This window comes from Helianthus annuus, chromosome 1, assembly GCF_002127325.2.
Source record: "Helianthus annuus cultivar XRQ/B chromosome 1, HanXRQr2.0-SUNRISE, whole genome shotgun sequence".
NCBI classification, from domain to species: domain Eukaryota; kingdom Viridiplantae; phylum Streptophyta; class Magnoliopsida; order Asterales; family Asteraceae; genus Helianthus; species Helianthus annuus.
Window position 1 is genome coordinate 139498546 of NC_035433.2, and position 12451 is coordinate 139510996.

General features: G+C 33.5%; 1 protein-coding gene across 1 annotated transcript; it reads left to right on the forward strand.

Annotated features, from left to right (window-relative positions):
* The first annotated feature begins 2130 nt into the window (after positions 1-2130).
* On the forward strand, positions 2131-4360 carry LOC110932653 (protein FAR1-RELATED SEQUENCE 5-like). Its single transcript, XM_022175977.1, has 4 exons — positions 2131-2402; positions 3003-3261; positions 3392-3888; positions 4282-4360. Exons 1-4 carry the CDS (start codon positions 2131-2133, stop codon positions 4358-4360), a joined length of 1107 nt encoding a protein of 368 aa, XP_022031669.1.
* The last annotated feature ends 8091 nt before the right edge of the window (positions 4361-12451 follow it).

The window sequence follows — 12451 nt, forward strand, 5'->3', positions numbered from 1 at the left end:
CCATTTTGTCAGTTTAGTCCAAAGGTTTCATTTTTAACATGTGGGTCCAAAAAGGTTTCACAGTTGTCATTTTAGTCCACTTGGTTAACTTCATCCATTTTTTCTATTAACGAAAAGGCCAATTCGGTAATTGTGTAAGTAATTCTGTTAACTAAAAGGGCAATTCAGCCATATAAAATGACCGAATTGGTCTTCTCGTTAACAGAAAAAATGGATGAAGTTAACCCAATGGACTAAAATGGCAACTGTGAAACTTTTTGGACCCAAAGGTTAAAAATAAAACCTTTGGACTAAACTGGCAAAATGGCCCAAACCACAGGGACTAAAATGGCATTTAACTCTATTTCCCCTAAAGTTTGATGTGATTGGAAGCAAACACGGGAGTCTACTTGAAGCTGTATTCACAACATAAGATGCGGATTCTCGGAGCCCCATTTTGGGGCTGGAACAAATGCCGATTCTCGCATAAAATTGTCATTTAGCTAATCGGATCCTAACAATGTCTGATTTGACAACACTCAAGACTTTGACAAAAATCTGGACACCATAAGTGATAATGTGGAGAAACTTTAAACCGTAAATTATTTGTTATGGATATTATCGGTACTGCTATCGGATTGAACTGGTACCATACCACATGGAATTGATACCAAAGTTTAGTTAGTACAGGACACCGTACTATATATATATTTGTTTGCACCTGGTATGGTATTGTTAAAAGTCCTGAACCTGTATTATACTGTATAGTACCGGTACCAAAACTGAGCTAAATTCAAAACCGAATATTGTATCGTATATGTTCGGTCGGTATCAGTATAGTACGGTATCAGTATGTACCAGTATCCGGTACAAGATTTCTCATTCTTATTATTCGTATACTAGTTTATTTCTTTTTAAGCAAGTGCCAGTGGAAAACTTTTTTAAACAAGTGTTGGTGGAAAACATGTTTATTGACATGGTCTCATATACTAAATATCTGTTAGTTTTTTTTTCCTACAAAGAAGTTATTGTAGTTTTCTTATTTTTGTTTTCAACAACTCATTACAATTGTTTTCCTTTAAATTTTCTATCAACCTATTATAACTATTAACTTTAGGTAGTGTATGATATTCAAGAATGACATGTAGGATAGAATGGACTTTTACGATAGAATGAAAAAATGTGACATGTTTGGTTATGAGAATAAGGATCAAATACAAAGGACTTTAATTATAAGAAGGGTAAGAAGGAATAGGATGATGACACCTGGCAAAAACTTCATCTAATCTTTAATCAGTCCTGGATTAGAGGGAAGGGCATTTTTGGAAACTATTTAAGCCTTCAATAAAACAGGGATACGCACAATATAACAGGGATTACGATACAGACGTGATTTTTGCCCTAATTCGATTGCAATTCACCAGTTGATAGGGAGATTGAAGCTTGAATTCAACAGTTTTCATTGTGGAATCATTCAATCAAAGCTAATTGACAGTAAATCATGTCGACGAATGAGAATGGTACGTACTCTGAGTTTGTTGTTGTTATCGTTGAAAATTATGATTGAGAATTGATTAAAAACTGGGTTTTGATCATGTTTATCGTTGAGAATTCTGCTGTTATCGTTGTTATCGTTGAGAATTTTGATCACGTTATTGTCGCGATTTTGGTTGTTTCATGGTGATGTTATCGTTTAGATTTCTGATTGAGATCTAAAACTGTTTTAATTATGATTAGGTATATGTTTAACCTAATTTTTTCATTTGTTTATTATCGCGAATTCTGATTGAGATCTAAAACTGTTATATTGTATTGTTTAAGTTATTAATGCATTGTGTCTCTTTTATTTTCATTGTGCCTAACTAACTTTTTAGTTGATTTTGACAATAGGATGTGTGTTATTGTCTGAAATTATGTCATATTTTGTCATAATGTGTGATTTTTTTTATTTGAATGCGTGGTATTCGGTATTTTGCTTTCTGTTTATGGTTTTTATTTCTTTGAATATCTTTTTTGCTAGGTTTGTATGACATATATATGTTTTAATGTGACATTGTTTATTTTTTATTTGTGTAGATGCTATAGTTTACAAAGAATGTGGTGTACGACGTGTATCACCACATACCGGAAAAAAAAATTTATACTCCTGCTATGAGCGAGTCACTTAAACCTCGTGTTGGTATGGTCTTTGACTCCGTTGACCAAGCTTATGGTTTTTATGTCAAGTATGCTCATGCAAGTGGTTTCTCGGTTAGGAAGAACACTTCATACAACAACACAAAAGGTGTTCTTAAGTTGAAGCATTTTACATGTTCTAAAGAAGGTTTTAAAATTCCTAATAAGGGTAAAGGAAAGCGTCGGAAACCATCTAAGAGAGTTGGATGTGAGGCTCATACTAAGTTACAGTTAACTGTTGATGGGAAGTTTGAAGTATATATTTTTCAAGAGGAACATAATCATAGTTTCGTGCATGAAGAAGACCTCCAGTTTTATATCTGTGAGAAGGGTTGATCATGTAAAAGAAAATGTCATTCAAGCATTGTCTACGATAAATCTTGGGCCTGTAAGGGCATTTAATGTTTTGAAAAGTTTGTATGGTAGTTACGAGGAGGTAGGTGCAACAAGAACTGATTTTAAAAATTATAATGGGACTTAAATCAATACATTAGGGGGAATGATGCAGATATGGTTATTAAGCGTCTTGCAAAGAAAAAAGAGTATTGTCCAAATTTCTCATTTGAGTATGAAGTCAATCAAGATGGAACTTTAGGTGGTGTTTTCTGGGGCGGATGAGATTTCAAAAAATAATTATATGGTTTTTGGTGATGTCGTTGGGTTTGATGCTACATATCGGTCAAACAAGTAAGAATTATGGGTTGTATAGAATTTTTTGTTTATTATCATTGTGTCATATTTAGTAACAGTGTGTCATATATAAGTCCATAGTGTGTCATATTTAAGGACATTGTGTGAAATATAATAACATTGTGTCAAATTGTTAATATATTTTATATTTTTTGTAGGTATGATATGGTATTTGTTCCTTTCACTGGTATAGATAACCACAATAGGAATATAACGCTTGGTGTTGCGCTTCTTGGATCAGAAACTGCTGATTCATATAGGTGGTTGTTGAGGATGTATGTCAAGGCGTTTGGTGTTGCACCTAAAGTAGTTGTTACCGACCAAGATCTTGCCATGAAAACAGTTATTTTAGATGTTTTACCAGATAGTTGTCACAGGTTATGTATGTGGCACATATGGGAGAAATTGACTCCTAAGGTATCATTTTAATTTTGTCTTTTTTTAGATTTTTTATTGTTTATTGTCATTGTGTCTTTTATTCTGTTATTGTGTCATTATTGTGTCTTTTATTCTGTTTCTTATTGTTATTGTGTCTTTTCTTTTGTAGCTTGGACCAGTTTTGTGTAACATTACAGATTTAAAAAAAAAAACATTGGCGAAAATTGTATGGTCAGATTCAATTTCACGTAATGAATTCGAGGAGAAGTGGCATGCAATACTTTCTGAGTATGGTTTAAGTAATCATGAATGGTTGGGCAGTCTTTATAATATTAGACATGATTGGATTCCAGCATATTATTTAGAAGAAAATTTGTCAGGGCTTATGCGTACGACATCAAGATCAGAGAGCGAGAATCATTTCTTTAATCAATTTTGCAATCCACATTTAACTTTGGTTGAGTTTTTTAGCCATTTTGAAACTACAATTGAGGCTCAAAGGTACGAGCATAGAAAAAATGATCATGAAACAAGATACAGTGAAGCTGAACTTTGGTTCCCTAATTTTGTACTTGAAGAACAAGCCTCAAAGTTGTTTATACGGACAATATTTTTGGATCAACAATTGGAGATTGATGATGCCATTAACAATTCACTACTAGAAAAGTGCATAATTTCCTACGAAAATTTCCTACACAATTATTTTTGTCACAGATTCAAACACATTTGTGACAAATTTCCTACGATTTTTTTTTCAAAATTCTATATCAAATTTTTGACGCAACAATGACAGAAAATAGAAAAAACCCTAATTAATTGACACTTGCGTCACAGATCTGTTAGAAATAATCTACAAAAGGTTGATTATTAAATCATTTCCTACAAGTTTGTGATGAATGATTAACCATCCCTCTCTTTTAACGTTATTTTCACAACATATATTAACGGTACGGTATAGTTACATTCGTACCGCCAATGATGTTGTTCAAACGGTACGATATTGTTTGAACGGTCGATATAGTTACATGATACATATCTACATAAGTTTATTGGTTTAAGCTTGGGAAGCCCTCGTGGTAGTGTTTCGGTTTATAAGTATCCAATGGTGTTGGTATATGACTGCGAAACATTAGAATAGATCTGTTGGGTTTGACAAACCCAGCTCCTGGTCAGTCCTGACCATGTGGAAGTGCAATTGGGTCCTAATTGTGATGGATAGTTCATGACGTTTGGGAGTTCTTACATTGCATCATAGACGATGCCGTTTTGCGGATTTTGCCTAGCAATCGCGTATGAGATATATTTGCCAAAACCTAGCTAGGTTTTTAAACAATATATTATGTTGGTTATTTTGGATATGTCATTTAATCCGGTTATGTAAACCTAAACAAGTTAGTATGGTTTGTAACTCTTAAAATCTTGATATCGTTAATTTGATGTTTAAATCATATTAGATGTTTGCTTATCGGATGATTTAAAACTTTTCATGTCACGCCTCAATTTTTTCTCCTTAATTCGGCGAGGTGTGAATATAAAATACACATACACCAATACATACATATACATACATACACACAACAAATTTACACACATTCATATTCATATATATACACACATACACATATAAAACGCAAACATGTGCATATACATGACATACACATACATCCATACATATATACACACAAACATACATACACACATACGTACATGATACACACCCACATACACAAATACAAGTATACCTATATGCATACGTACACATAGTTGCTTACGTTTAAAATTTAAAATAGAGTTAAATGCCCGGATAGTCCCTGTGGTTTGCCCTTTTTTCACCTTTAGTCCCTAACATTCTAAAATTACAGCTATAGTCCCCAACTTTTGCAATTTCGTTCTCGATCGGATAGTCCTGGCACGGCACGGATGGGGGTTTGCCCTTTTTGTCATTTCACACTCTTAACTGAGACAACTAACAGATGTTAGGCACAAGAAATATCCGGGAACGAAAATTAAAAAGTTGGGGACTATAGCTATAATTTTAGAAATATAGAGACTAAAGGTGAAAAAAGGGCAAACATGTACTATCCGGGCATTTAACTCTTTAAAATAAGAATAATGGTATTTGTTGTTTCCTACACATTGGTGACAAATACTACCTTTTCGTCGGAAATATGTCACAACTTACGACAGATTTGTGACGGAATTATTAAATTTATTAAAAAATAAGCATTTTACCATTAATGCATAGAAACTACATGATTGTCTCCTACGCCTTTGTGACAAATCTAATGAAAAATGAACTTTTTGTCACAAATGTGTAGGAAATATAATTATTTTATTATTAATAAACTAAATTTAGTATTATTTATAAATATATTCGTGTATATCCTTGTTATTACATGATTGTTTCCTACGCCTTTGTGACAAATCTAATGAAAAATAACTTTTTTGTCGGAAATGTGTCACAAGTTGTGACACAATTCTCTGACGGAACGATTAAATCAACTAAAAAATAAACTGTTTGTCGGAAATGTGTCACAGGTTGTGACACAATTCTGACGGAATGATTAAATCAACTAAATAATAAATATTTTGTCACAAATGTGTAGGAAATATATTATAATTTTTAATTATTATACTAATTTTACTATTATATATAAGTATAGAAGTGTATATCCTTGTGTTTATTTTTAATAAAATGAAGTAATATGACTTAGTTGTCGGAAATGTGTCGCAACTTGTGACGCATTTCCGACGGAATGTTTAATTAAACTAAAAGAATAAATATTTTGTCACAAACTTGTAGGAAATGATTTAATAATCAACCTTTTGTAGATTATTTCTAACAGATCTGTAACGCAACTGTCAATTAATTAGGTTTTTTTAATTTTCTGTCATTGTTGCGTCAAAAATTTGACATAGAATTTTGGAAAAAAAAAATCGTAGGAAATTTGTCACAAATGTGTTTGAATCTGTGACAAAAATAATTGTGTAGGAAATTTCCGTAGGAAATTATGCACTTTTCTAGTAGTGCAAATAGTTCACTTCGACCTATAAGGTATGATGATATCGAAAACAATGGTGATGATATTCAAGAAATACTTCGTGAAACAAGGTTTGCTAATGAATATGCAATAAATCGATTGGTTCAAGACAAAGAGCAGTTGTGTCTTTATAGAGATTATCTAAAAGTATGGGTGTTCAAAAAATTCGTATCCGAAACCGAATTCGAAATATCTGAAAATCCGTATCCGAAATATCCGAAATTTTGGATATCCGAAAACCGGATAATCCGAATTTTCGGATTCGGATATTAATTTCAAAAGTGTCGGATAATCCGATTATCCGATATCCAAAAACTAATTTTTTTTATAAATATAAATAGTATATGAGCATTATATTTAGTTTGAAATATAGTAAAAAATAGTAAATAATCGGATTCAGATGTGGATTTATGAAAGTTTTTAGTTTCCAATGTTGGAAATTTGGAAAATCGAATATAAGTTTAGTTTTAATCTATGCACAAAACATTTTTTTTATTTTTTTTTATAAATTTGGATATCCGTTTGGATACCCGAATCCGTATCCAAAATTTCGGATATTCGAAAACCGGGTATCCGAAATTTCGGATATGGATTCGGATATCAATATTCACTATCCGAAATTTTCGGATATCCGGTTTTCGGATATCCAAAAACCGGATAATCCGATCTTGATCACCCATATGACATAATGTCACTAAATATGACACAATGGTTTTATACAGGAAATATGACACAATATCATCAAATTGACACAATGGAATGATATATGACACAATGAAATGATATATCACACAAAGTAATGATATATGACACAATGAAATGATATATGACTCAACGGAATGATATATAACACAATGGAATGATATATGACACAATAGAATGATATATGACACAATGAAATGATATATGACACAATGGATTGTAATAGCTAAAAATACGCAATGTATAACACAAATAGATTGAAATATCTAAAATACACAATGTATGACCCCAACACAAATATAGAAATAATAGACACTCTATTCTTGCATATTGGTAACTCCTGAACTACTTGTCGCTTCTTTCTCCTTAATATTTTGTATGCGTAAACCGCATGTGCATACATTATGACCAGTACCTTTGCAAAAACTGCATCCTTTTTGTTTCTTCCCAGCTTGAGTAATTGCAATCTCACGAGCTGACTTCAATCGCTTATGAGTTCCTTTTGTTCTTGTTTTAATTGGATTTCTAACTATAACATCACATGGTTCACTAGTCCCAGACATTTCTGCAAATCTATCTCTCCTACTAGGAGCCGGAGCAACAACTTGAACATCATCAGCCTTAGACATGTAAGCTTTTAGATAGGGGTGTTCAAGATCGGATTATCCGATTTTCAGATATCCGAAAACCGGATATCCGAAAATTTCGGATAGTGAATGTTGATATCCGAATCCGTATCTGAAATTTCGGATACGGATTCGAATATCCAAACGGATATCTGAATTTATAAAAAAAATAAAAAGGCAAATTGGAAAATAATAATCCCATCTTTCTAAAATTGGTCGATAGTAATCCCAAGTCAGTTATTAGCCAATAATAATCCAACCTCGTCCAATTATTTTGTAAAATAGTCCGCCGTTAAAGTAACTTAACGGAGTTAAGTGTTTTTCCGAATTACAAATTGATGTTTTAGGGCTTTTGATCAGAACGGGGATACGAGTCGATTGATGTAAAACTTACCTTGAAATACTGCCCCCAACCCACGAAAACGGTGCTTCAATTCGGGTGTTTAACTTCCAATTAACAAAATTCAAGCCATTTCGAACACAATTTCGAGGTAAGTTTTACATCAATCGACTCGTATCATTGTTCTGATCAAAAGCCCTAAAACATCGGTTTGTAACTCGGAAAAACATTTAACTCCGTTAAGCTTATTTTAACGGCAGACTATTTTACAAAAAAAAAAAATTGGACGAGGTCGGATTATTATTGGCTAATAACTGACTTGGGATTATTATCGGCCAATTTCAGATAGATGGGAATATTATTTTCCAATTTGCCAAATAAAAAAAAGGTTTTGTGCATAGATTAAAACTAAACTTATATTCGATTTTCCAAATTTCCAACATTGAAAACTAAAAATTTTCATAAATCCACATCTGAATCCCAGTATTTACTATTTTTTACTATATTTCAAACTAAATATAATGCTCATATACTATTTATATTTATAAAAAAAATTAGTTTTCAGATATCGGATAATCGGATTATTCGAAATTTTTGAAATTAATATCCGAATCCGAAAATTCGGATTATCCAGTTTTTGGACATCCGAATTTTTGGATATCTAAAATTTCAGATATTTCAGATACGGATTTTCGGATATTTCGGATTCGGTTTCGGATACGGATTTTTTGAACACCCCTATTGTGTCATATTTAATGACATTGTGTCATTTTCCTGTATCAAGACATTTTCTTGTACAAAAAACATTCTGTCATATTTTCCTGAAAACATAAACCTGCTTAAAAACATCAACATCCATGAAGTTTGTATACATCAAGTCCAAAATGAAAAAAAACATCAACTTAATCGACTTAATCGGAAAAAAAACATCAAGTTTCTATACATCAAGTCCAAAATGAAAAAAACATCAACTTAATCAACTTCGTTATGCAGCCTTGACAAGATTCTTTTATATCCACCTCGTTTTAGCTGTTGTTTTTGTTTAGCTGGTAACTCTTGAAAATTTGACACCAAGGAAATAACATATGGTTTATTCTCGTTAACATCATGTAACAAGATCTTGGTGGTGTACTTTTGGCGCAAGTATTCAATTTGTTTCTTTTGTAATCTAGATTTCTCTTCTACGAAACCACAACGATAATCTTTTGCATCTTCGCCCATGTATGTTTCCATGTGGCGCATAAGAAAAGGATCAATGGCGGCCAAACTTTTACAAGTTGGGATTATTGGAGAGAATTTTTTAAGTTGTGATTATTATCAGCCAACTGGTGAAACTTAGGATTATTAAAATCCAATAACCCTATTTTAAATGGGCTTTGTATTATAACCCAACCCCATTATATATATTTCTAAAAGTACATCATGATCGACGTTTTTCTTTTTTTATGTATGTAAAATGCATGCCGAGAATCAACTTCTTTCAATTATTCAATTTCTTTTTTCAAAGGTGGATATATTTGTATGTTTAAACTTCACAACATTTTTTACGATATGCTCACATAAATTTGTTTATATATTTCATAACTATAAAGGTAAAATCCCATCTAGGACAAACATTATTGTATAAATACATACAGATGATGGTTATGAGTTTGATATTTTAAGTTTAGATTTTACAAATGGTTATGCGCTCAAGTCAGATATCTTGATTTCATTTGTCGGATGATTGCTAATTTGGTGAGATTTTAAGTTCAAACAGGCACCACGAGCATGGTACCAGCGGTTCACCGATTTTGTCACTTTACAGGGGTTTCGCCAAAGCAAATCTGACAACTCTCTTTTCATTTATCATCATGGTCATGAGATTGCTTATCTTATCATTTATGTGGATGACATTATTCTTACCACGTCCTCCGAGGATCTTCGTAAACGCTTGCTTCACAAGTTGTCCGGTGAATTTGCTATGAAAGACTTGGGGCCACTCTCTTATTTCTTGGGTATACAGGTAACTCGGGAAGGTGATACTATGTTTTTATCTCAGCAGGCTTATGTTCAAAACATTCTCCATCAGGCATCTATGGACTCCTGCAAACCGGTTGCTACTCCTGTTGATACGCAGTCAAAGTTATTTGCTGGCCACGGCCCGCTTCATGATGATCCTTCGACATTTCGCAGTCTTGCTGGTTCGTTACAGTACCTGACCTTTACTCGACCAGACATATCTTACGCTATTCAGCAGATTTGCATGCATATGCACGCACCTCGGATTGATCACTGGAACGCCTTGAAACGCATCCTTCGATATCTTCAGGGCACGGCTGATTTTGGCCTTCATCTTGGACCTGTTTCCGGTATACGTCTGATTGCTTACACTGACGCGGACTGGGTTGGATGCCTTGATACTCGCCGGTCTACGTCCGGGTATTGTGTTTATTTCAGTGATAATCTTATTTCCTGGTCTTCCAAGCACCAGTCCACTATTTCTCGCTCAAGTGCGGAAGCGGAATATCGAGGTGTTGCTAATGTGGTTGCGGATATTTGTTGGTTGTGTAATCTTCTTCTCGAGCTCCATCATCCCCTTTCACGTGCTACGTTGGTTTATTGTGATAATGTCAGTGCAGCCTATCTCTCCGGTAATCCTGTGCAACATCAGTGTACTAAGCACATTGAGCTCGACATTCACTTCGTTCGTGAACAGGTGCAACGCGGTCACATTCATGTGTTACATGTTCCTTCTCGCCATCAGATTGCCAATATATTTACCAAGGGTCTCCCGCGTGTTTTATTTGACGACTTTCGTTCCAGTCTCAACATCGGTCCTCCCGATGCTTCGACTGCGGGGGTGTAATAGTATCTTGTATATTTAGACAATTGATTTAATTATTATTGTATAGATATCTCCATCATTATAGGAGATCTAGTTTGTATTTACTTTGTATTATAAATTATCAAGAGATGAATGAGAATGATCAAGTTGAGTAAACCTCTTTCAGTATCATTTAATTCTGAAAAGGTTATTTGTTTATGAGTATTCAATTATATGGTATGTTGATGTTTATTAGTTATCTTTAACATAGGATTAGGATCAAATACAAAGGTTCCTTATTGTAAGAAGGGTACAAAGGCCTCTAAAAAAACCACTACAAAAAAAAAAAAAAAAAAAAAAAAAAAAAAAAAAAACCTAAACACCCACCACCGATATGAAGGAGACAAAATAATTAAACTAAATATAAATGTTGAAAGAGCATTCTTAATAGGTATGTGGACCTCACGGACACCGATATGAAGGAGAGATAGACGAGAGTTGTAGACATGGGGGAGAGAGAGAAGAAATTTGCAGGCGTGAAAGAGGGGGAGTTGTAGCCCATAGGCACTGTCCGTCTGTGGCGGAGGTGAGTTGTTTACGCGAGAAGCGCATGTGATATGTAAGATTTGAGAGAGAGATGTGAAATGTGGGGACAATGGTCACACAACACGCACGGAAGTGGCATATTTGTAAGTACCTTGCATTGCAGATGCTCTAATGGTGTTTATTCAAAACTAAAACTAAATAAGAACATGTAATCTATAGACCATGCTCTAAAAAATTAAAGAGCATTTGATTCTACTTAGTGATGAGCATGGTACCCGTTCGGTACCGAACCAGTATCGATACCGAAAGTACCGGTACCGAAAAATGGGAAAAGTAGGTAACGATACCAGTACCGAATACACCGGGTTTGGTACCGGTACTTATGAAAAATATTATATACGAATAAAAGGTAAAAAAACAAAACATTTATAGAATTTTAGAAGTCAAAACTTAAAAATAATAATAATAATAATAATAAAATAAAAAAAATCCATACAAAGGAGAAGTATGACGTTCAGTTCCATCTAAAGGTACTCCACCAAATAAAATATCCGGATTCATTTCTCAAAAAGATTTTGAAAATTCATAGTGAAGATGCATTATCCATCATCCACTTACTTTAATTAGCAGTAACTAATAATTTATTAAACACTACAAAATTAGATGCAAAACTCGATTAAAATTAAAAGAGTAAACTACTATTTTGGTCCCTGTGGTTTGGGTATTTTTGTCATTTTAGTCCAAATCTCAAACTTTTTAAATCTGGGTCCTTGTGGTTTCACTTTTGTTGCCATTTTAGTCCAAAATCCAAAAACCATCTTTTTTGACTCTTGAAAGCTGGTTCTTTTGTCTTTTTGTGCAGGGATATTTTGGTCCATCTCAGGTTTTTTATAACATATTAATTATTATTAATAAACTAAAAAAGAGTAAATTGCAATCGTCTCTTAACTCCTCTTTCCCTCAATTCATCTCTCTCTCTCTCTCTCTACCTCTACACATCCCCATCTGCATCTTCATCTTCTCTACCAAAACCCTAATTATACTTAAAACACAAAGGCATATACTATCACAACAACATTCATTCTATAATACACTCTAAACTGTTAACAGCTTACAAGAGTCAACACCATCATAATCGAACAGAAGAGGACCACCACCTCTCATGACG